Source organism: Postia placenta (genome assembly GCF_002117355.1).
Source record: "Postia placenta MAD-698-R-SB12 unplaced genomic scaffold POSPLAscaffold_2, whole genome shotgun sequence".
NCBI classification, from domain to species: domain Eukaryota; kingdom Fungi; phylum Basidiomycota; class Agaricomycetes; order Polyporales; family Adustoporiaceae; genus Rhodonia; species Rhodonia placenta.
Window position 1 is genome coordinate 1492602 of NW_020169833.1, and position 24123 is coordinate 1516724.

The 24123-nt window shown below is 57.6% G+C and overlaps 9 protein-coding genes across 9 annotated transcripts; 6 read left to right on the forward strand and 3 right to left on the reverse strand.

Moving 5' to 3' along the window:
• Positions 1-1380: 1380 nt before the first annotated feature.
• On the reverse strand, positions 1381-2329 carry POSPLADRAFT_1133409 (hypothetical protein; the record flags this gene model as incomplete). The annotated part of the gene is made up of 5 exons (XM_024484342.1): positions 1381-1587; positions 1648-1746; positions 1804-1953; positions 2004-2108; positions 2162-2329. 5 exons carry the CDS (start codon positions 2327-2329, stop codon positions 1381-1383), a joined length of 729 nt encoding a protein of 242 aa, XP_024342891.1.
• Positions 2330-4573: 2244 nt separating this feature from the next.
• Positions 4574-5588, forward strand: POSPLADRAFT_1031250 (hypothetical protein; the record flags this gene model as incomplete). The annotated part of the gene is made up of 2 exons (XM_024476777.1): positions 4574-5193; positions 5246-5588. The coding sequence occupies 2 exons, from the start codon at positions 4574-4576 to the stop codon at positions 5586-5588; spliced, it is 963 nt and encodes a 320-aa protein (XP_024342892.1).
• A 305-nt stretch (positions 5589-5893) lies between these two features.
• POSPLADRAFT_1132827 (hypothetical protein) lies at positions 5894-6975 on the forward strand (the record flags this gene model as incomplete). Its single annotated transcript, XM_024484258.1, has 4 exons — positions 5894-5939; positions 5990-6420; positions 6482-6818; positions 6881-6975. 4 exons carry the CDS (start codon positions 5894-5896, stop codon positions 6973-6975), a joined length of 909 nt encoding a protein of 302 aa, XP_024342893.1.
• A 131-nt stretch (positions 6976-7106) lies between these two features.
• Positions 7107-9068, reverse strand: POSPLADRAFT_1043595 (hypothetical protein; the record flags this gene model as incomplete). The annotated part of the gene is made up of 10 exons (XM_024478349.1): positions 7107-7171; positions 7303-7364; positions 7413-7527; positions 7596-7632; positions 7688-7753; positions 7787-7818; positions 7914-8001; positions 8058-8321; positions 8377-8838; positions 8892-9068. 10 exons carry the CDS (start codon positions 9066-9068, stop codon positions 7107-7109), a joined length of 1368 nt encoding a protein of 455 aa, XP_024342894.1.
• A 357-nt stretch (positions 9069-9425) lies between these two features.
• POSPLADRAFT_1131808 (hypothetical protein) lies at positions 9426-11511 on the forward strand (the record flags this gene model as incomplete). Its single annotated transcript, XM_024484133.1, has 8 exons — positions 9426-9695; positions 9760-9919; positions 9977-10089; positions 10136-10278; positions 10333-10710; positions 10748-10805; positions 10855-11153; positions 11214-11511. The coding sequence occupies 8 exons, from the start codon at positions 9426-9428 to the stop codon at positions 11509-11511; spliced, it is 1719 nt and encodes a 572-aa protein (XP_024342895.1).
• A 1291-nt stretch (positions 11512-12802) lies between these two features.
• On the forward strand, positions 12803-14413 carry POSPLADRAFT_1043597 (hypothetical protein; the record flags this gene model as incomplete). The annotated part of the gene is made up of 7 exons (XM_024478350.1): positions 12803-12885; positions 13073-13217; positions 13423-13509; positions 13634-13809; positions 13866-14066; positions 14117-14181; positions 14226-14413. The coding sequence occupies 7 exons, from the start codon at positions 12803-12805 to the stop codon at positions 14411-14413; spliced, it is 945 nt and encodes a 314-aa protein (XP_024342896.1).
• Positions 14414-15020: 607 nt separating this feature from the next.
• On the forward strand, positions 15021-16136 carry POSPLADRAFT_1052780 (hypothetical protein; the record flags this gene model as incomplete). The annotated part of the gene is made up of 4 exons (XM_024480312.1): positions 15021-15060; positions 15123-15457; positions 15520-15640; positions 15712-16136. 4 exons carry the CDS (start codon positions 15021-15023, stop codon positions 16134-16136), a joined length of 921 nt encoding a protein of 306 aa, XP_024342897.1.
• Positions 16137-16671: 535 nt separating this feature from the next.
• On the reverse strand, positions 16672-17998 carry POSPLADRAFT_1130854 (glycoside hydrolase family 16 protein; the record flags this gene model as incomplete). Its single annotated transcript, XM_024483998.1, has 6 exons — positions 16672-16775; positions 16839-16896; positions 16974-17316; positions 17380-17461; positions 17520-17744; positions 17803-17998. The coding sequence occupies 6 exons, from the start codon at positions 17996-17998 to the stop codon at positions 16672-16674; spliced, it is 1008 nt and encodes a 335-aa protein (XP_024342898.1).
• A 3253-nt stretch (positions 17999-21251) lies between these two features.
• On the forward strand, positions 21252-24061 carry POSPLADRAFT_1132906 (hypothetical protein; the record flags this gene model as incomplete). Its single annotated transcript, XM_024484269.1, has 5 exons — positions 21252-21406; positions 21472-21880; positions 21941-22075; positions 22131-22325; positions 22385-24061. The coding sequence occupies 5 exons, from the start codon at positions 21252-21254 to the stop codon at positions 24059-24061; spliced, it is 2571 nt and encodes an 856-aa protein (XP_024342899.1).
• Positions 24062-24123: the final 62 nt, after the last annotated feature.

Here is a 24123-nt window from a genome sequence, read left to right on the forward strand (position 1 = left end):
ATGCGGCAGGAAGGGAAGAAAGTGGATGGCGTGCGCTACTTATGAGAAGAGGGTATTCAGGAAGCGGGACGTCATTATAATGCGGAAAGGGACGGTAGTCGGTATGCGGGGTAATAACCGGACATCTCGGTATCGACTACAGGATACAATTCTCATTCCAGATATCCGCATGGCGGAAGGAGGAGCCTTCAGTCAGAGGTCCAAGGAGAAGGCGCGCCATGTTTCATGCGTGACCGGCGGATGCAGATATTAGATGTCCAAAAATGGCAGGTGCTGTAGAACGACGGTGCGCGCGCACATGACACCACATGTTCAGCAAGCCGACTCGCTTAACAGAACGATAGTCAGCTCTCGGATGGCATCAAGATGATTGTGATGATAGAAGGGTAGTATACATCTTGGAGGGTTCACGAGTGTCCGTACAACCATCATCACGTCGGACAGGTCACAGCCTTCGGATTGTCATTGGTCACAGCGGCGTGCTCACCAGCTTGTTCTGCATGATGTTTGATCTACATAACGTCACGTTTCTAACCGAGTTTACGCATATAAAACATATGGCATTCTCATCAGGTTCGTGCAAGCTCGTAATGGTGACATGTAGCAGTAAGTCCGATTACAGTCAGAGAAATAGAAGGACATACGGTGAACGCGGATGAACCGCGGCCCAACGACGGGCCCACTGAAGTACAGAAACACAAGCTCGCAAAAAGGTAGAAAATGTGGATTATAATGCCCAGTCCAAGGTCCGTATTAGAGACGAGCGCGCCTTTAGCGAACGTTCCAAGAAGAATTGTGGCACAAATGGCAGAGAGGAAACGAGACAAACGAACGAGAGCAGGAGAAAAAGACGACGACGCAAAGACGGCAGGTTTTGGGTCAAACGAACGTGGGACTCTGGAGATGAGGAGTCGATAAGCTACACGTACGGCGGGATGCGATGGTCAACTGCAGACGAGTCCAGGGATAGCACGGCGCGAGGAGAGCGGCGCCGCTATATGAGGATGAATGGTGTAACTGGCGGATGTGGGAGCGAGGAGCATCGTGACGATTGATGGATAGCCGGTGGATGGAACTGGGTTGCAGGGTATACGAAAGCTTAATTGACTGCGTATATACGATCGAGAGGAGACGAGCAAGAAATGTGGGCGCGCAGACAGGAGACAGGATCAGACAGTATGGGGGTGACGGTAGGGTAGGCGGATGTCCGAGTAGTGAGCAACGTCAGAACAAGGGCTGCAGCAGCCGTGGGCACCTCCCGAGGCCACGACGCATCATATGTTCGCATAAGTAGGACAGGGTGACAGGCGCGCTGTCTGGGACACATAGCGATAATGAAATGGTATCACTGTCCAGACGGCTAATGCGCAGGGCATGGGGCTACAGCCCTCCGTCCAGCACGCCCCTCACGTCGTCTACCTGGCCAAGGTCCGCGAGGAACGGACATAGGTCAGTGAGCTCTGTGTCATGAGGGTCATTGAACCATGACGACACAGGGACGGCGTTATTTGGGTGGAAAATGTATGACGCCGGAGAGTTGTCGATAATGATCGTATCCGAGATTGGTCGTCCGAGTTGCGACAGGTCCTGCCAGTCGGATAAACGCGGTCAGTTGAAGATGAGCACAGCACAATCCTGTGTACTGACCTTGACATAGTTACCTCGGTGGTTGTAACAACTTTCCCGGAACAATCGATGTGTCACGACACGGTGAACGTCGAGCTTGTCCAGTACCGGATCCGCGTACTGCAAAAAAAAACCAAACTTACTCAGGGATAATCAATAGAGGCACACTACACCAACCTTGCTCAGACTCGCCGTGAACACGACCACCTCGTAAATCTCGCCCATTCGCTTCAAGAAGCTATCGACGCCTGGCCGCTTGATTACGTACACATTATGCCAATGATACTCGATTTCAACAGGGACAACGTAGTCTGCCTGTTGTATTGACTGCGACAACTATCAGCATTGATAGATGCAGGCGTAGAAGAATGCCATACCTTGAAGCTACTGTGCACCAATGTCTCGTCTAAATCAAGGACAAGGCATTTCCGTCCGACATGTTGAGGCAAAATTGGAGGTAGGAGAGGTCTCGCTTTGCCATCCTTCCCGATCACGTTAGCGAACCATCGAACGTCTTGAAAATACATCCACTTACCGGCCCCACAGGTATCCCAGCGCCACCGTTCATGATTAACCGCTCCTCCTCGTCCTCAATGTCATCTATTGCGTTCGCTTCGTCCAGCTCTTCGTCCTCCGTGAAGCTTGTCGAGCCGTCGCTCTCGTCGCCCGAGTCTCGACCACGCCCGAGCACCTGGTCGTGCATGACATCCTCACCTGTCGAACCTGGCGGCTGCACAGCGCCGGACGTCATCCCCTCCGTCTCGTCTGGCGGGAGCAGGGACTTCGTTGGCGTGGGGGGTATGATCAACGCAGGGTCTGTCATGTCTTCTACCTGCGGGGGTATTGTCAGAGGGTTCAGCGTCGGCGTCGACTCTTGCGCCGTCGGCGCTGGCTCAGCAGGCGCGGGCTGATCAGAAGAAGCGCCCGACGCCGGTTCTTGCGCAAGCGGCGGTGGAGGGAGCTCTTCAGCCTCCTTTGCGGCCTGCTTTTCCTTCAACGCCACGGTGTTCGTAGCGTCCTTCCGCCTGTGTTCATGCGACTTTACGTCCTCGAAGCGGGCCTTCGCAGAAGGCCCCACGCACGGCACGAGAACATGGAAGAGCTTCACGAACAACGACTGGCGCGCCCTTTTCGTCTTCGACCGCGGCGAGTCGGGCGGCTCAGCCGTGCTGGAAACTGTGTGCGCGCCTTCCGAGGCAGACTTCGCGTCCTTGTGGCGGATGGAGTGCGTCCGGGTATTGAGGGTGGTGTCCAGCGAGCCTTTGTCCTTGTCGCCGTCCTTAGGTTTGTCTGCGGCGTCTCCGAGCGGCACTGGCGTCGACGAGCTCGCGCCTGCGGTGAGCTGCTGGGCGGGATCCTGCGTGGACGGTCGGGATGCCAGCGCCGCCGGGTCCTGGCCTTGGCTGGCGGTGCTGCCGTTCCCGGGACGGTCTGCTGGGCGTCCGTTGGCGATGCTGCTGGGCGACCGCCTGTGTGCATTCTGTATGTTGTTCTGGTCTGTCTTTTCGTTACTTCTTTGGTATTGCGCGCCCTCTGCAGGCTGCGGGACGGTTGGCTCCCCCTCCGCGTGCTTCCCCTTGGTCTGCGCGCACGTCATCACCTTCGGGCCAGGATCGAGAACGGCAGGAATAAATACCTGAGAGCTTGGGTCGTCTGATGAGTGCTGCGTAGCCATGGGAGCGAGCGCTGCAGAGGGCAGATGGGTATGAGAGAAGAGCGGGGGAGGACAACATCCAGTGCTCTCGAGTCGGCGCGTTGCATCGTGTTTGCGTGTGAACATGCACTTCCAAATATGGGGCCTGCGCCTACTCAGCGCGCCTGGGTGCTCTCCTGCTTCTCAATTCATCTGCTTTTTCCCTCCGGCATCGGTCCCAAAGCGCATAGTACATCATTGACATGTCAATTGATTATGCAGTAACATGGGCTGCGCAACAAGTAGCCACATTGCTCGTCTCGCGCAATTGAATAGTGCAGGCTGTTGTAATTGGCTACGGTGCACAGCTCACCGGTCCGTGCAAGCTTATGTGTTACACAGCCTCCGGGATGTAAAGAGCGATTGTCGACCACATGCAGACCATTCCTTTCAAATCCGAGCACAGCATCTTGTGAGATTTGAATGCTCTTTCTCGCTGCGCTAGACACGCGGTTCCGAGTAGGTTTGTGTCGACTGGACTTTGTCGCGGCACTGGCCGTAAGCATCCCGCGAACGTTGAGTAAAAACCATCGCTCTTACTCGGTTGAACCCATTCCTGGGTCATCTCGGGGTCTCCTAATTCAGGCAACAGTCTTCGCTACAATCACGACTCTAGATATCAGCAAGGATACCGTATCCACGAAACAATAGACGAACGATGGCCTCCTACTCGCATCGAATCTTAACTAAACGTACCGACGGCCGGCAACGGGCGAGGCATCCTGGGGTCGAAATGGACAATATGCAGCTGTGACCTGAGGGCTCTGTAACTGAAGGGAATGTTCCCCGGTATGCGGATTCTATGGACAACTCAGCCGTGATGTGGGCCAATAGGGTCATCGGAGGACAGGAACCTCGGGCGCCTTGACGTTCATTTCGACAATGCTTACGATATCACGGAGTTATTGCCGCTGCAGTCAGATAGGATACCAGCTGCGCTAATTCAAGGAGAGATTGTCTGTCTTGCTCCGATGAGAGCTCGACACGGTTGAAACATTGAGCTGAGTGTTTATCCTCACATCTCAATCGCCACAGAGGTGATGCATAAGCATCCACGAGCAGCAGGGGCAGAACGTAACGCAGGGAGGTCCTCGACGGAGTCGGTGGGACTGAGGATTGTGGAATTCGACGGACTGCCGAATACGATTGTCGGCCGGAGAGTGCCGCGGAAGAGACGCGCTGCGAGAATCAATCTCCGCCACGCGAGATTTCTTACTAATACACCCATCTCATCTCAACATCCGCAGATTGCCCATGTTGGGACACACCCCATATCACCCTCCTCCTCCTCAGCAGCCCGCCCCCCCGTCTGCGCCGCCCCCGACCACCATCAACCCCGCTGATGCCAGCACCGCCTCGTCCCAGTCCCACCAGCAGCAGCACCAACAACAGCAGCACCAACCACAGCCTCCAGGCACGTTCCAAACCCTCCGCTTGCGCGATGACCCTCCGCCCGTGACTCAGCCGACCTCGACGCGCCGCAAACGCAAGACCCCCCCATCTGCCAATGCTGAGCAGCACAACATCCAGTCAGCACCCCCGGGCCCGCCACCAGGTCCTCCAGGGCCCCCGCCCGGCATGCACCCTGGCCCACCACCTCCCGGCATGCCGCCGCATGGACTCCCGCCGCCGCACACACTTGTCCCTCCACCCCACCTGGGCGGTCCACCATTTACGCCAGGGTACTCGTACCCACCGCCCCCAGGCGATTTCACGCCGGGCGGCATGCCCCCGCCGCCCCCACACCCCCAGGGGCCGCTTCCCCATGACGGGCAGTCACCACCCGAATCACCCGCAGGACGCACACTGAGCCAGAGCAAGCGGGCGGAGCAGAACCGGAAGGCTCAGCGTGCATTCCGCGAGCGGCGAGACCAGTCAGCCCGCGTTTCTCTCCTCGTGCCGTGACGCATCCTGACCCGCTCGCAGGCACGTCAAGGCACTCGAGTCGCGCTCGCAGCTGCTCGACGCCGCACTCGCGTCTGCGGACGAGGCAAACCGCCGCTGGGAGGAATGTCGTGCGCTTGTGGACAGCTTGCGCATAGAGATAGGGTCGCTACGGGGGCATATCTCGACGCTGCAGAGAGAGAACTCGGATCTGCGGAACGCACTGGGCGCGGCTGGGATCGATGCGAACGGAATCGTGCCTCCACCCACGATGCCCGGATCGGAGCAGCATATGATGGATAACGGGCAGCATCGCCCACCTGATGGACAGCAGGCGCAACAGCAGCAAGCAGGAGAGGCGATAGAGAGCGAGAAGAAAGACTGATCACTGTCCTGGTGTCTCTTGGGCTCATTCCAGCGTTTCTCCTAAAACCTGCGATCGACGGCTCGGTATATACAAATTATAATGTCCTTGCTACGTTCGACTGTCCATGCGGGGCTCGATATGTGAACAATCGTTGTATTTCTAATTCTTTCTTTATGTTTTCTTGCGACGCGTTGGGGAAGCTTGCGAGCGGTGTTCTTAGAGACCTTCCTTATACAGCCTTTGTTTGATCGAGTCGCGCTGTCACTTCGCGGCCCAAGCTGGACTTTGGCGTTGGCCGACTTCTCTCCCTTAAAAACATACAGATGGCACAGACAACCAATTCTATTGCAAGGAGCGACAAGAAGAGGGGTGAGTAATTACCCAGCAATTCCGGAATTGTGTCCGAACGCGTACCACAGGCCCGCCCACGCTCATCAAGTACTACCTCGTCGTGTACAATGTGCTCTCGGCCGTCGGCTGGTCCTATGTCCTCGCCTTGACCGTCGCACATCTCGCAGGCCTGGACGTAGCCGCCACTGCAGTGCACCAGTCCCGTGTCGCGTCCTACATCCCGGCCTCGGTCTCACAGTACCTCCCCATCGTCTCCCGGCTCGCCGGCTCAACGCACCATTACGAGAAGCAGCTCCCAGCTGCCCTCGTCCCGCTCTTCCGCCGCGCATGCTCGACGTACGCTGTAGTGGGTCTGCAAACGTCCTTCGTGCAGAGCTTCGCGCTCCTCGAGGTGCTGCACTCGCTCCTCGGCTGGGTGCGGAGCCCGCTCGGGACGACCATGGCGCAGGTCGCAAGCAGGCTGTATCTTGTGTGGGGTGTCACCGCGCTCTTCCCTGAGGTGCGCCCATATCCTCCCCGCGCTCCCACGCGCTATTTTCGCTCATGCTCACGCCCCAAAGACGCACACGCACCCGCTCTATGCGTCCATGGTGCTCTCGTGGTCGCTCACCGAGGTCGTGCGCTACGTGTTCTACGCGTGCTCGCTGCTCGGACGCGAGCCGCGCGCCCTCCTCTGGCTGCGCTACACCCTCTTCTACGTGCTCTACCCCTCCGGCGCGGGCTCCGAGGCCGGCCTGATCTACGCGTCGCTCCCGTCGCCGCCCCCCTCGATTCCGCTGCTCTCGTCGGAGTGGTACGGCTGGGCCCTCCCGCTCTCGTGGCCATTCGCGACGCCGAGGTGGACGCAGGCGCTGCACGATGACCTGCGCTGCGTTCTCTTCCTCATCTGGTGGCCAGGTGCGTGGCATACGTGTGCTCGAGCAGTGCGTGTTCCACATGCTGACCGTGTATGCACGTAGGGCTGTACATCATGTACACGCACATGATGAAGCAGCGCCGCAAGGTTCTCGGCGGCAGGACGCTCGGCGCGAAGCCCAAAACCAGGACAGAATAAACATGGGACCCTTACATCACACTCAAGATCGGTGCTCGGCGCTTGACGACAAGTATGGAATAATGTATTAGGTTGCACGCCCTTATTGGACGCCGAGGGTTTTGACTAGCGTTGTCCGGCTGCTACGGGCTCTATTGGTTATTGATGCTCGGGGCGAAGCCCACACGACTCCCTGGGTAGTCGTAGACAGAGTACCCTGTTGTCCCTGATCAGCGGTGTTTAATGACCGATAAGGATTGGGTACCCACACGACTTGAGAAATTCATCGCCTGTCATAATATACTGACTCAGTACTCTGCGCTGTGTGCATATAGCAAAGAGACTCACCAATGATCGCGAGATTAGGAGGGAAGCCTTTCCCCATGGCAAGTATCCCGCCGACACAATCTCTGATCGCGGTGTGAGCGAGCTGCCCGTGCCAAACGTGTGCTACATACTGGGAGTCTGTGGAGGTACGTCCAAGATTGAAATCGTACGTGTTGATCGAGTATGACTTCCCGCCGAAAGACAGCGACGGTGTGAGTGGCGCAGAGCAGGGGTATGTATAGAAGCCTATTGCGGTGCAAAGCCGCTCCGCGTTCAGCATGAATTCAGCGTATTGATAACGTGATGAGACGCACCGGAGCCGTACTGCACAGCCGGGCTTGATCCAGGAATCTTCGTATATTTCGGTGAGCAATGTGTAGACACGTGGACAATGGACAACACTAACCGTGGCGTAGAACTGTGCTGCTGCCTCATCGGGAAGGTAGATGAGCGTGGTGCCCGTGTCGATCGCCTAAAAAGAGAAGATCAGCCACATGATACGTACCGACTGAGTAGAAGTACCGCTGTGAGGTTCGTCTTGACGCTATGCGACGGGTCTACCGAAAGACCGTCCATGTTGATTGTCCAGTACGACTGATACAGTGCACGGCGTCAGTCAGAGCACAATTAACCCGAGAGGACGCTACCCACGCGAGAGGCGATCGGGTTCCAAGTGACGGGTCCTAAAGCCTTCGTGGTGTCAAAACATCCAAAGCATATCTACCGGTATGTACAAGTTCACTATCAGGTATTGTTGTCAGAAGAAGGGCTCTCACCTCAGATCCTGTTGTCTGCCCGCGCGCGAGGTGAACAGCGAACGCCCCGGCCGCTACTTGCTTCTGCATCATCAGGTTCTCAAAGAACGTAGACTGCTTCGACTGTGCGATCGTGCCAAACGCCAGCCCAAGAAGGCCATCTGAGGGCTGGTCATAGAAATCCTCCGACTCGCTGCGCACGGCGCCAAAGCCCTGCTGCTTCACGACGAGGCGGCCAACAGTAACTGTGTCTTGTGCAACTGTGCCCGAGACATGACCTGCGCCCTGGTAAGCCCGCCCGTGAGTTGTATGATATGAAGAGCAATGGACACTCAATTACATAGAATACAGAAAACTTTTGGCCGAGGTTGCTGTATGTTGTGCTCTGCGCTGCACTGAACGAGTTGCCGCCACATGCACGGCAATTGACGGGTACCCAGAGATCTGCAGATCCGGTGTCAATATCTACTGTTAGCGATTGTCCCTGCGAGCCGAACTGGAGGGGTCCATAGTATAGAATGTCGAGCCCATCGGAGTTATAGTCAGTCAGAGGTGACTGGGCGAGCCCGGGGACCGGCAAAACACTTGCGCTGCCGTTCTGGTTCTGGACCATTATGGGCTTCGTGCGGGAGTTAGTGGTGACATTATAGGCTGTGGAGTTTGTTGTGTTCAGCGCGCCGACGAGCGGGTGCGTGAATGGCTCGTAGCCAGCCTCCGGGTGCTGGTCCGGGTTGAGGCCGACGCCCGCGAGAAACTGGGACGCTTGGGCATACTTTCCGACAAGGCCCTTGAGCTCCTCGGTCTACAGCCCTTCGTGAGTGGACTGTCAGGCATAGACATTGATGAGGCGCTCACCGCGTATGTGGGATCGAACACACGACTTGCCGCGTCCTGAACGGGAGGCGGCTGACCGGAGGAGCGCTTTATCTTGGCAACGAAGCTCTTTTTGCCTCGCTCAGCTGCATCCAGCGGGTGTGACCAGCAGCACAAGGTGAGAAAGAGAATGACGAGAAATGACTGTCGGAATCCCATGCCGGTGAGAAAATAGGGCGAGTGCACCAGGCACTCTAGAAAAAATACCGATACAGAGTAGAGGATACTCCTGGATTTTACAGACAAACTGCAATCTATTTGAACGACCATAGCTGAGGCTGACCATACAGTGGGCTGCAAAGGCCTAGGCACTGTGTAAGCCGTTGTGGCGAGCTGTCAGCCTCCGCCACTCGATCGGGTCTAAGATCGAGCCGATCACGGCGCCCAGCGCTAAATCGCGGACCCTCTGACCAATTTCCCCGTGTTTCTCCCTCGAATAAATGTGCCCACGAATTTGAATGTCCATATTTCGCCCTACGAAGAAAGGGCAGAGTGTCGCATCATCATCACTTCTTCATGGCGCAAATATGGAAGCGACTCGTTGCAGACAAGCGGCGCAGACAACTAGAATCCATTCCCAAAGACTGGCTGATACAGGTTCCAGATGAACATATTGTGGACGTGACTGCCGTTCCCGAGCGTTGTGGACTGCTCTCAGATAGAGAGCTACAGATCACAAACACGGGAGATGTCAACGAGATTCTCGACAAGCTCGCCAAGGGCGAATGGTCGGCTGTAGAAGTGACCAATGCGTTCTGCAAACGGGCGATAATCGCTCATCAGCTTGTGCGTATGTCACGATCTTGTACAGAGGACAATTGCGATGCGACTGAACTCTTGATCTCCGCAGGTAAACTGCCTCACTGAGATTTTTGTAGAGAAAGCACTTGCTCGTGCAGCTGAACTGGACGATTATCTGAAGACGACGGGCAAGACAATCGGACCACTCCATGGCTTGCCCGTGTCCTTGAAGGACCAGTTCTCAATCAAGGGTCTCGAGGCGACAATGGGTCAGATGTAGCGGGCGACTGTGCCTGATAGTACACTGACACAGACGCCACCCTTAGGCTACGCATCATACGTCGGTCGATTCGCTCAGCAAGACGCAGCTCTAGTCGAGATCCTACACGAGTGTGGTGCTATTCCTTACGTCAAGACCAACTTGCCTCAGACGTTACTGGTAGGCTTCTCTACTCTATCTCGACCTAAGACTCACCGCGTGCCAGTGGGTCGAAACCCACAATCTCTTATTCGGCAGGACGGTGAATCCTATCAACCGCAAGTTGACCAGTGGAGGGTCCTCCGGGGGAGAATGCGCTCTTATAGCTCTGAGGGGGAGCCCACTCGGTGTCGGAACCGATTTGGGAGGGTCAGTTCCCATCGATCCCTATCCACGTATCCGTCTTGCTGAAGCGCCCGGCAGTTCTATACGCATCCCTTCCGCGTACAACGGCCTCTACGGCTTCAAGCCATCCTCATACCGCTTGCCCCACCAGGGTTGCGTGACGTCCTTGGATGGCCTCGATTCGATGCTATCCGCGGTCGGCCCGATATCCCACAGCCTCAGCGGCATCAAGACGTTCTTGAAGGCCGTGATTGGGCGTGAACCGTGGCTCAAGGATCCCCAGGTCGTGCCAAAGAAATGGGACGAGGACGAGTACGCTCTTATTAGGCACGGCGGCGGCAAGCGGCTCTGCTTTGCGATCATGTGGAACGACGGGGTGGTCAGGCCGCATACGCCAATAGTCAGGGCGCTGAAGATGGTGAAAGGGGCTCTGGCCGCTGCCGGGCATGTAGGCAGGTCTTCGTCGCAGTTTCCGGTCGTATCACTCGCTGAGATACGTTGTAGTGGTTGACTGGCAGCCCTACAAACACGCCGAATTCGGTGACATCATGGTCAGCTTTTCTGCGTAGGGTCCATCCGTTGCGCTCATCCGCATCCTAGAACGGTATATGGCGCGCGGGCTCTGGAGCAGAGCTCAAGGCGGCTACGGAAGCGACAGGCGAGCCCCTCCTCTCTTCTCTTGGCCTTGAAGAGCAGCCTCCCGGAAAGGCGTTCTTCGCTACCGGCGAGGGGATCTCCGCGTACGATCTCTGGCAGTTGCAGAAGGCGAAAACTCAGCTGCGCAAGGAGTACCTTGATCACTGGCAGAACACGGTGAGCGTGACGGGTACCGGCAGGCCTGTCGATGCGATTATAGGTCCTGCTTCCGCGAGCGCAGCGACGCCGCATGGGATGAATCGGTGTGTTGACCACGATTTCTACCCCAGTGACTGTCTAGATATCTGACAGTGTGAATGCAGATACACGAATTACACGAGGGTGTGGAACGCGCTTGACTACGTCGCAGCTGTGTTTCCTGTCACTAAAGTGGACCCAGTCGACCAATCGTACTACGCAAAGCATATGTCTGGTATGTCTGGTTTTTTGTGCATCGAATGCGCTGCTAAGACGTTCCTGTGTGCAGATGACCCTGATACCTTCCTGGGCGCACCGGTCGGCTTGCAGATCGTCGGTCGCACGCTGGAGGAGGAGGCTGTGCTGAGGATGATGGAGATAGTCGACGGAGTGTTGAAGAACGCTACAGGCTCAAGATTATGACCCGGGCAGATGATGGAGATAGATTCAACGCAGGTATGAGGACATATAGCCAGTGTTCATATATCGCTGGCATCCAAGAAGATTCATATATGTTGTTAACGAACTGTTCGTTTGAAGCAAGGGTAACATGGTCGGTGAACTGTGCACGAGGATCGCCTAGTGATATTCGATAGAAAGACAGACAGACCAACAGAAATGGGCACGCTATCGGAGAGTCAGACCTATAAGTGCCGCTCGCTCCACCTCGGCACTCAGACCATCAACTTCATATGACCCCAGAGTCATTGGAGCTGTTGTACAGGGGTTTGACTGACCTACTGAGACACCAATCGATCCAACATGGGACGCGAACTTCGATGTTTGAGCTGTATTCCTGCCGTCGCTTGACACCTTCGTGGTTCTTGACTGAGCATTCAACGAAAAATTGCATGTGTGTATCGAGGGATAAGATCCTGCGGCGGCGTGCTGGTAGAGTGATATGCCCAGCTCGGAAACTGACGTCAATAGGCCTTCGGTGCGGTCTCCATTATTGCGTCTGAGAATAGAGTGAACAGCCTCAAGAGCCAACTATGATTTTGAGTAACATCGAAGAGAATATGTGTGCGCCTCGGGAAAGGCAGAAAGCCCTGGAGACGATGATCTCGTATATCAATGTAATGCCAACATAAATGAGCGACGCACCAACAATCACAGCAACCTTCTTGGGACCCAGCTCGAATATGCTAGATAATCTCAGCATCACGAACTTAACTGAAATGCTGCATGAGCAGCCGCACCGAGCAAGCACGAGTGGAATTTCCAAGTAGCCTCGAAGTCCCATTAGAATGCAATGCTGGGGGAGCGTCCGCGAGCTTCGTTGCGATGTATATTTTTCGCGTGATGTCACAAAGACGTGGTCGCGAAGCCAGAAGATTCGCAAGACATGAGCTGACTCCAGTCATGTAATGTTATCTCCTTGAGATGGGCTCAGCTTCCCAGAAGCCGGGTGCGACCAGTCAGGGTGCAGGCTAGTAGACCTTCGGTCCGGCCATACAAACTAGCCATTGTGTCCATGATGTGTTCGCATACCTCTGTCGGGAGAGAAACTCTGGGTCGTGGGAGTATGAAAACAGACTGGCTTGGGATATCGATTCGAGAATGATGACGTGTTGCTTCTGCAGCGTCAACTCTACCCTGTTTACGCCAACGATTGTATACGGCAGGGCCAGATGACACAAAGCGTGTGTAAAGAACGCGAAGACGTACCTTGTACGAGTAGACTTCATCGTCAGCCGTCTCAGTTCGCGACATGATGTGCGAGCAGAACTCTGGGAAGTGGAGCGGGAAGGAGGGCAAGATCTATCGACTGCACTCCACGCGCGCGCAACGGCGTAGGTAAAGCGCGATCAGGTGATCGTGTCGGCGGATCCTCGTCGATTCTGTGAGCGTGACCGGATGTGTGGACCACATGCTAACCACATTCTTCTCGTCATCTGCATCTTCTGTGGCTGAGCACTGGAAGTCTTACTCTCCTGCGTCTATCTTTCTGCGTCTCTGCGGGCGACCACCGTACGTCATGCAGACCGCCAGCGACGAGCGCCGGAGGATTCGGACCCCTGAACGTGGATGTTCCGTATGAGAAATATTGTGTGGAGTCGGCTCAAGACCGGTCGCCTTCGCGGATATACTTCTCGTCCGCCTCAAACTCACAGCATGGACCTTTGGGGGTACTATTCTTCTTGCGCGACTCTTCGCGACTTCAAGGGCGCTGTCTCGCAATCGCGGCATGCCCGGCATCCTGCCTATGATGTCGTCGATAGATGATAATGCAAAAATAGGGACCTTTTCTGAATGAGATATAACGACCCTCGTTTGCGTTGGTCTGGTCGTATTCTCCTCTGTCTGCTCCTCGCACAATCATCAGCCTACAAGGACGCCGTCTCGTTACCATCAAGAATGCCTTCCTACCTTGTCACAGGAGCGAACCGCGGCCTCGGCTTTGCCATGGTGGAGGAGCTGGTACGTATTCTACCAGGACATCCCTTTGACAAGGGCCGCCTCAAAGGCAGCATTCTAGCTGAAAGACCCCTCAACATTTGTCGTCGCTGCTGCACGCCGGCCAGGCGCTGCAACAGGCTTGCAGGATCTGGTCGCAAAATATGGCAAAGATCGTCTAGCATTGATCACACTAGACTATGCTGACGGGGAAAGCATCGAGAAGGCGGCAGAGGCTGCGTCTGCACTGCTGCCCAACGGCCTGGACTACCTGCTCAGCTACGCAGGAGTGAACTTGCAGGAGACGGCGCTCTTCGACCAGATGTGGGTCTGCGGGTTCCCGCGGATGAATTGGATGTTGATACGGTTTGGGCGTGCAGTGACATGAAAGTGTTGGAAGACGAGTTCCGTATCAACGCCTTTGCCCCATTCCACCTCACCCGCAGCTTCCTGCCGTTAGTCCGAAAGAGCAACGAGAAGAAGGTGGTCTTTGTCACGTCGGATCTTGCATCTCTCGAGAATGCACCCAGCCTAAGCACGCTCTCTATCGTCTACTCTATGACAAAGGCATCCTTGAACATGTGTGTCGCCCTGGTTATGCGCTGATCGTCTCGCTAACCAACCTCGTCAGGTTGGCGCGTAAGTGGGCGCCGACACTGCACAATGAGGGAATCGCAGTTGTCCTCGTCCACCCTGGTTAGTCGATCCGAGTTCTCAAGAATCACGCACGGCACTCACAGCTCCTCCAGGCTGGGTGGGCACGGACATGGGCAAGCTGATCAGGGAATGGGTCAAGGAGAACATCCCGCACCACAAGATGATCACCATCGAGGAATCTACCACCGGCACCCTCAGCGTCATCAAGCAGGCGAAGCCTGAGAAGGCGATCAAGTATTACACGCAAGACGGCTCCACTCTGCCGTGGTAAGGCGGTTTTGCGCTTGAGGCTGGTCCCCTCGGGACAGTGAGGCCGCAGGCGGAGGCAAGAAGAGCAGATATCCAGAAGGAACCTCGTGATGATACCACAATATGTATACGAGTCTGTGACAGACCGCAATGAACTGCCTTGACCCTAGAGAAGGGCTGTTTACGACGAGTGAGGAAGTATGTTCTCACAGGTCCAATCGCAGCATTGGCAACACCTGTCAGTGTGGTCCCAGGATCTCACGAGTGACGATCTAGGAAAACTGGTACGTACCTGTCTCCTGCCAATCGGCCGACATTTGTGCATAATGAATGCGTCAGGCATGTTTCAAATCTCTCTCTTGACACGACTGGCCTTGATCGTGACTTTCTCTGCGAGACTAGACCTTAGCTACAGTATATGACAGGAGAAGCCTGAGGTTCTTTGATTGGATCTGGGTCAGGGGCACTAAGACACGTCCGAGCAGTTTTGGCTGTCAGTCCGCCTCACATTGGGCAATTCGGGAACGAGAGAGGGGGGTTCGACAATGATCAACCACATGAGGCCTCCGACTGTGTGTATAAGAGAGGTGTAAGACACCAAGTGTCCACAACAATCCTCCGCGCCTCAGATGTCTTCAGACAGCTTCTCCAACACACGCGTGTGGTTCAGTAAGTTCCATAACATCCCGAGACGAAACGCGGTGGCGCTAGCGCTGACGGCTCTGCTCCAGTCACGGGCAGCTCCCAGGGCCTGGGGCGAGCCCTTCTCGAGGAGGTCCTCGCCTCGGGGGAGCGCGCGGTCGCGACGCTGCGCACGCCCGCGGTCCTCGCCCCGCTCGCGCAGAAATACCCCGCGGCGCAGCTGCTCGTCGTCCCGCTCGACGTCGCAGACGCGGCCCAGATCGCCGCCGCGTTCGGCGCGGCGCGCGCGCACTTTGGGAGGCTCGACGTCGTCGTGAACAACGCCGGGTACGGGCTGCAGGGCGAGATCGAGGCGGTCCCGGAGGAGGACGCGCGCAGGCAGATGGAGGTGCTGTTCTGGGGCCCCGTGCACGTCACGAAGGAGGTGCGTCGCGCAGCACCGGCTCACGCGCTCTCGCTCTCGGCGTGGAAGCTGAGGCGCTGCAGGCGATCGCGTTCTTCAGGGACGTCAACCCGCCTGGACACGGCGGCCGGGTGCTCAACGTCAGTTCTTGTGGGGGGTACGCGGCCAACCCGACGCTCGCCTACTACAGCGCGGGAAAGTTCGGTAAGTGGGGGCGGGGCGGGAGCGCTCCCGCCCAGACATCGCGCATGACGCTTGTGGCTGACGGACCGCAGCGATGGAGGGCTTCACAGAGGCGTTCACCAAGGAGATGCTCCCCGAGTGGAACATCAAGGGCGTGATCGTCGAGCCCGGCGGGTTCCGCACCGCGTGGAACGCCGCGTCCATGGTCCGGGTGCCCGCCCACCCGCAGTACGCCGCGCCCACGTCGCCGTCGAGCGTGCACCGGGAGCTGGCGGCGCAGCCGTACATCGGGGACCCCGCCAAGGCGGCGCGGGCGATGGTGCAGATCGCGGGCCTGCGGGACCCCCCGCTGCGCGTGCAGCTGGGGACGGAGAGCCTGATGCTCGTGCGGGGCCGCGCGCTGAGGACGATCAGGGACGGCGAGCAGTACGAGGAGCTGGCGCATTCGACAAACTGTGACGGCGTGGACCGCAACAAGGTGATGGAGTGGTTTAAGGTGCTATCAAGTGATGACTGAGAAGGAATGAAGACATCGAGATTAGGATACGCACGTGAGTTTTTAAAAACGGCCGGTGAATGACAAGTAGCCAAAGGCGCAGGCTGCTTCCCCATTCCTCTCCGCGGGGGAGGTGGAGGCCTTGTCAAACATATGTGATGCTAAGTCCGAAAGCCTGAAGATGACCGTATGCGTGAGACAGATTCCCGTACGTCAGGAACCACAAGAATCCAACACCGCGTAACCCAAGTCGGATGAGTCGTCGCACATTACAATCCCCGGTACTTACGGGCTGATTGTCTGAACGAGCACTGCTCAGCCACCCTTCTAGAAACATTGTCTCCCATACATTGTTACAGAACGAGAAGGACATACAGAATTTGTATAGATACACTGCCGACACAGACTGGTCCAGAAGCGTCCAGTCCACGAAGCACCATCGTCTTCCAAGCCGGAGTTCGTGATTCGTGATGTAAAATGCGATGCAGCACAACCGTACATGTGATCGGATCATCGTCCTTGTGCATCAAGCATTCTGTGGCGGATTCGGAATCCCTCACGGGTACGGCGGGTACGGCGTGCTCTCCACGCGCGTGTAGATGCGGAGCGAGTTGACAGCCCAGTACGACTCGGAGAACGCCTCGGGATCGTTGTTGACGACTGCACGCCGCCCCAGAGTCAGAGTCAACCAACAGGCCCGGAAAATGTGCCGCAGACACTCACGGTCTGTACAGCTCCCGCTACATCCCGTCGTCGTGTAGTCGTTTCCGGCCCAGTCCCCCTGCGTCGTCAGTCCGTCAATCAATAAATCACGCCCCCCTCACGTCCCACGGCGGCAGGACAAATTAAACCACTCACGCAGAACGTCAGGTCGAACACGAACTGGTGTGCGTTGAAGTGCGTTGCATAGTCGCACAGCGGGCCCATCGGGAAGCTCGCCACGGGCGCGCCCCACGTCGGGTTCGGCGAGATCGTCGTGCCGAGGATGCCCAGCGCCGGCGCGTAGAGCACCTCCGGCGGCACGGTCGGGTCGCCGCGCGCCCAGAACCACACGCGGATCCCGTCCTCCGCCGTGCGCGCCATGACGTACCACCCGCCCCCGGCCGCGTTAAACGGTACCCCGTACGAGCCCGTCGCGCCCTGCACGCCGCAGCCCTGGTTGTAATTGACGTTCGCGTCGCAGTTGGTCGACGTCACCGTGCTGCGAGGTGGGTGAGCGCGTGAGCGATGCAACACGGGCGTCAGGACGGAGACGGGGACGCACCCACTCTCGACGCGCTGCGGCGGCATGGTGCAGTTGGGGGAGGTGTGCAGCGACACCAGGTTCTGCACGTTTTCGTTGACGCCTGTGCGGGGTTTTCAGAGATGGTGCGAGGAGACTCCGGCGGGAAGAACAACACGCACCCTCGATGATGTCGATTTCTCCGCCTGCCGGCCATGGCCCGGTCGCACTGAGCGACCAGAATGCGGGCCAGGTCGCGCAACCCTGGGGCATATGCGACAGGTCGAGGATCGCGACCGAGTCGCCGTACGCCTTGTTGGACAGGATCCGCACGCTGTTCCTGCCGCGCGCGCTGGCGGGCACGACGTTCGTGTCGTCGGCGCGCATCACGAACGTCGTCGGCGTCGCTAAACCACTGCGATGAGGCCCGCGCAACGCACTCCCCCACGGCTCCAGCCCACGTACCATACGAGAGATTCTGCGCGCGCGCGAACGCCTGGTCGGTGTAGTTGACGCGGCCGTTGGTGGGGTCGTTGATGGTCTCCCAGGTCCAGCCTTCGAAGAAGTTGTACCCGACGAACTGGTCAGCGAGGACGAACTGGGCGCTAGCAGAGCGCGTGAGGACGGGCACGAGCGCGAGAAGGGCAACGCATGTACGCATGCTGGTAGGGATCGCGCAACGAACGGTACGGGCCAACGGCGGAGGCGATGTAGGGGCGCACGTAGAGGAGGGCCGCGATGACGAAGAAGGACGCGGACGCGACTATATAGTAGAGCGGGGGCGCAGGCCCTGTCGCGGGCCGTGGAGCGGCTGGCATGTCCAACAGCCCTGGCAGCGATCGTGTGCTGGACTCGATCGACACAGCGCGCTGGATAGAGTGCACGTCAGGCGTGCGTGCGTGAGCAGCACAGGCACTTGCCAATGGATTCGCAAGGATAACAGTCTATTTTGACCCCTTTGAGCAGGCGTGGAATGTCCGAAGCCTCTTCGTGAGATGCAGGAGGTCACCAGAGTCGACACCGCGCTGAACCGTGTACGCGAAAAGCCAAGACTGTCTGTTTGCGGTATTCCAACGGGCTGCCTCGGTCGATCTGCCAGGTAGAGTGAAGAGGTGAGGTGCAAAGTGCCGCCGCATTTGTATCCGAGCGCCGAGGCACGAGTCGTTGACGCCGTAAAGGGGAGCTGAGCGCAAGACATCTTTGCACCGCTGGCGTTGGAGTGACACATACAACTGCATTGTATGTGGGCGGTGGTCAGAAGGAAAGTGCTCTGAGCTGGCTGGGTAGCTCGCCCATCGTCAGACTTGTCGAGAGGTCGGTTTCTTCGATCGCCGCTCAAACCCACAGGGGATCCATCAGCGGAGTAGCAGATTAATGATCGCGCCGGTGGCACCACCCTGCGTACGCCTCTTTCTCGAGCATCGGTGCTGTCGTTGTACTGCCCCAGAGGAGTGCTTGATATGTCTCATTTACCCGTCTCTGCTATTATCATTGGGGAAGAGCCTCTTTGATCTGTCTTGCTAGACCCGACTCGATTCGCACATATGGACGAGGTTCTCCATCACCGTGTCTAGACGAGGAGAAGGTGCTCTCTCTCCATCAGTCATATTGCGGCTGATCATGCTGATCGACAGATGGAGAAATTGAGTGTACGTGACTAGAGAATACATACATGCTAAAAGCGAGGCGGGCAGAGCAGTACTTGTAGAAGCATTCATGCCAAGCCCAGTTAGCGCTGAATCGCGACGCGTCTCAAAAGCGCGATGCTTGGGTTTATTTGCACATGCATATGACGCGCCGGGTGGCTGAGAGTCACTGACACTGAGAGCCGGCAATCGACCATCGATAACCGATTTAACGACAAGAGGGTACAAGAGATAGCAGAATTATACATGGATATCCGTCGCCTGCGTAGGATGAAGGAAGTGTATTCCGTTCTGCTCACAGGAGACTACTATGGGGGTAGGGAGTTTCTCAAGGCATAGAGTTGCTCAAACCGCCTTGTACAGCGTTCCACATTTTTATCATAAATCTCACAAAATCCGTGAGAGTGTATATAGTCCCTATGAATGCACACATGGCACCGAAATGACAGTTTCAGGAATGTGGAAAGAGTAGCACGCTCGACAAGGCATTTTGACACCAGTGTACGCAAATATCGAACCAGATCTCGCCCGATTGCGATGAGAATTTCATCCCGGAAGCTTTCAGTCCCCATTCTCTATATGTCTATCGATGAGCCTGATACTTTATAGCACTTGAGGTACAATGTAGACAAGCATAGTGGATGAGACCGTCTTGCTCCTGTGGCTGGATGTGACTGTGGTTTAGACTCCGCTCGGCATGTCGCACAGATGCGTCTGCAAGACCATGCTCGTCTCGCTGCTAGCGGGCGTTACCGCGTCGGAGTGTGAACTTGTCGCCGTGACATGCCGTGACGATTTGAGCAACTCTATGCCTATTACCCCCCCCCCCCAAAACGAGTCGTCCTCGCGGATTTGTGTCGATACAAACACCACTTATTGTATTGCGCTGAGGATATTTACAGTGGTAGAGAAGATCCCAATGCATCGATTGACGCAAGAATCATGAAAAAAGACGCAGTGGTTCGTGAACCCGAGGCTTGCGAATGCGGCCATGAGCAACTCCTTCCTAACCATAGTAGGTCACTCACGCGATCAGCTCGCTGAGTTCCGGCTACACCTTCGTCCGTAGATCGCAATCATAACACATGCTGCTACGTGAGACCCGAACAGCATTATGGCAGTCGTACTATGACAGAGGGTGTGTGAGATTCGAATTGGAAGTCACTTGGACCTGCCGGTCTAGGCGTCGTACGGTGTGGCGTTCCCAGAGGCTGGCCGAGCCGCAGAACCCCGGGGCATGTATGCAGATCTACACACGTGGAGGGCACAGCGCCCCAATCCTTGACGGCTGCCCGCAGTTTGGAAGGATCCAAATTCCCATCGCATGTATTACTGACTGTACCGCATTGTGCGCGCGCCACGCTGCTGTCACGACTCGCCGCCACCGAGCGTTGGACGCTTTGAAGGCGATGATGCCTCGCGGGCTAGACATACTCGGCTGCCCCTGGCATATGCAACAATGGTTCAACGACGAGAGTCGACGTGCAGCACTAAGCAGAGGGTCATCTCAGCTTCAATAAAACATGGCCATGATTATGCCCCGCCGGTGACTATCTTGCCAGCGATCGATCGGGCTGATTTATGGGCGCCACCCACACGCCCGCGCAGCGGATCAATTTGATTTGATTTGACTGGCATCAGCCCCGGCGAGCGCTCCTTCTCCCCACCACCACCACCGCGCTTGGGCTGCCTCGTTCCTCTGCCTTCTGGGGTCGCTCTCGACGCGTACCGCGCTGTCTGCCATGTTCTCGCATAACCGAAGGCTGTTGTGCATCGAAGACATACCCGTTATGTCGACGATTGTCCTGCATTGTGGGCCGTGCTGTGCCTTTTGTCGCGACGGTCCGAGCGGAGTGGTAACGGCCTCGCTTGTACTCCCTGCCGCCACCAACAATCCCCGCGGACAATACCGTCGCGACGCGAGATATACCAGGGCTCGGACGAAATAACGGCTGCGTTGTGTGTTATATAAAGGCCCCTCGTGGCGTCCTCTTCCCCCATCCTGCGCTTGACTATCACCCACTGCGAAATATACATTCTTCTGTGGCGCATTCACGTCTGTGTTCCTAACAACCTGTAAGTACAATACCCCATCACATATTTGCTGCCATCATGGCTCCACGCGTTCATTGCGGTTTGACGCGTCGCGTCGTCGTCGGGCGGCGCGTCATGAGCACATGATCTCCTCTCCTCTTTCTTCGAACACTATCGACATGATTGACTTACCACGTTCTCTAGACCACCAAAACACAAACTCACTACACCGCTATGCTGTGGATTAGCATAGCATGCAAACTCGGCGCGTACGCGCTCTTTGCGCTCTTCGCGCACATACATGCCAACGGCGGCCTCAACGGCCAAAACATCGGTTTTCTCCTGGACGCGGTCACCCCCCAAGCCCGGCTCATTACAACTGTGCTCCGGTCCGTCCTTTACTTCTCCTCTTACTGTGTGCGCCACAGATGCTCACTGCGTCCCGCCCCCACAGCTCTCTCGGCCCCTCGCTCCGGTCTGCACCAACCATCAAAGCGCCTGATGATGGATGGCTTATCGTCGAAACACCATACCCGACGATGTTACACATACTTCCTGACCTTGAGCCCACGGCGTCCCCCGTCATCTCCGCCACTGCGGGGAATGGAAGCAGTCACCGCGCTCACGACCTGACCACCCTCGCTCGGAGATATCGTATGGAGCCCATTGTCTGGGGCTCTATGCATGGCGGCGAGGGACTGTGGGAGCGAAGCTACGCTTTCGTCCACGACCATGGTGTAGGCGTCGCTGCTGTGGGCGCGATCCTCGCGTTCATGTGCCTATGGATCGCTAGGAGGACCAGGAAGGGATCAGATGCGAAGGCGTCCAGGGTTACAATGGAGATTTGGTACCAGGAGTCTTTGGTCAGTCTGCTGCATGTGTTCGGTGGCGCGTCGGGGGTACTGAGGCATTGCTGCGTGTAGGAGGATGCACTCAACGGCATCATGACTCAACAGGGCAATGAGGCGAACATTGCGCATCTCGTGCAGGTCTATAACGCCATCATCACCAACGCCAGTCGGAGCGCACTCCTCAACACAGCCACGTATGCGCCAACGGTATGTCTCGCCTCGCGCCATCTCGCAGCGTCGTTGTGCTCACGCGCCCGCACAGGCCTCTGCGGCGGCGAGGATGGTCACATACCCGAGTGTGGACGCAGCGGACGCATATACCCGCGCTGCCGCTGCCGATACCCTACATACCCTGACCACCCCGCACACGCCAGCCCCCCTCGGCCCCGCGCCCGCACCATCGCGGCCCTCCACCGTGGGCATTCCAGACAACACGCACGCTAACGACGCGCCTGCGGTGAGCTCTCCATTTCGTGCGCGTGTCGCCCAAGCACTCATGTCACCCTTGTGCCGCAGATCGACGAACGGTCGGACCTCAAGTTTGTAAGTAGGATCCTGGACGGTGTGCCCCGGCTCCACACCCACTGGGGGCAAGCAGACAGAGAGCGCGCCGCTGCTACCTCCGCCGATGCCGCCTCCGCCCAGCCCGGTCCACATCCCGCGAGCCCCCCGCCTGACGTCCCGCCCACCGGTTCCCCGCCGCATGTCACCCCGCCACACGGATCGTTCCAACCGCCTCCTGCGTTCCAGCAACTGACCTGGGACGCGGTGCGGCAATTCTGCTGGGACGCCATGAAGAGCACGATCCGCACCGCCGTCATCCCGAAGATGGCCGCGGTCCTGCGCGCGGAGCACGACTGGCACATGGAGCTCGACGCGGGGCTGCGCGCGCTGGATCACCGGACGGCGCAGTGGGACGTCGAGCGCGTGCAGTCGTACGAGGACCTAAGGGAGCGGCAGGACAAGCTCACACTGCGGTATGTGCAGCTCCAGCAGACGTGCGGGGCGCTGGAGACGCGGTGCGGGCAGTTGCAGACGAGGGTGACGGGGCTGGAGCAGGCGGAGCGGCTGCGTGTGGCATGCGAGGTTGCGCGCCGGCAGGAGGAAGACGCGCGCGCGCTCTGGGAGGAGATGATGAAGGGCAAGGGCTTGGATCGAGGGCATGGGTCGATATGGCTTCCTGGGGGACTTGGCGAAGGCGTTTCAACACTGAGGCAGGGCCGTGCGCCTGCGGCGGAACTCGTCCCCAATGTGCTCTACCGTACACCCGAGCCCGCGCCCGTGCCCGCGCCATCGCGTCCACCATCCCCTGCGTCGCCACGTCTGCCGCCTGCGTTCGCGTCCCTGCTTCAACGGCAAGCGTCCCCGATTCCACGGCCAGCGGCCCCGATTCCACGATCAGCGTCCCCACCTCCACGGGCAGCATCTCCGCCTCCACGACCAGCGGCCCCATCTCCACGGCTAGCGTCCCCACCTTCACGACCAGCGTCCCCATCTCCACGACCAGCATCCCCGGTGCCGGAACTATCGCCCCCGTCTGTGCAGCAAATGCGGTTGATACTACCGGCGCGCCCGCCCACATGCTCGTCAACGCGCCCTTCGTCTGCGCCATCAAGTCCGCTGCCGCGCGATGAGGACAAGTCGTACCTGTTGGCCATGCCGGGACCGGAGCCGCGACGCTCGCACACCGTGGGCCCGGGCGTGCCGCCGCGCACAGAGTCATCAGCGTCGGACATCTCTGCTATCGCGCCCTTCGATTGGCCGTTGCCCGACTACGCGTACGCACAAGAGCCGTCGTCGCTCCCGGAGACACCGGTCTACGAAGAGCCGCTGGACGCGCAGATCTTCGAGGACGCTCCCGACCAGCAGGACTTCAGCCCTGTTCCGAGCTTATTCCCGTCGGGCGCGAGCCACACAACGCTGAACCCGACTGCTGCGGAGTTTCGTCCGACGCAGGCGCACCAACAGGCGTACAGTCACATACAGCCGAACAATTTGCATCCGGCACAAACACCTGGTGCGGGGCCCTCCGCGTATACGGACTACCCGCCGAGTAGGTATCTACCAGCTTTCGCGTCCTCACACCATCGGCGTGCGCCTGAGTCGAGGCCTCCACTCTCTGGGAACGTCCCCCTCGGTACACAGCCGCGCTATGTATGTTGCGATATTTGTATCGCTTGGCTCTTCTGCTGACACTCCCACAGTAGAAGGGATAAAAGCAGCACGAGGGCCATATGCAAAGACCGAGACACTTT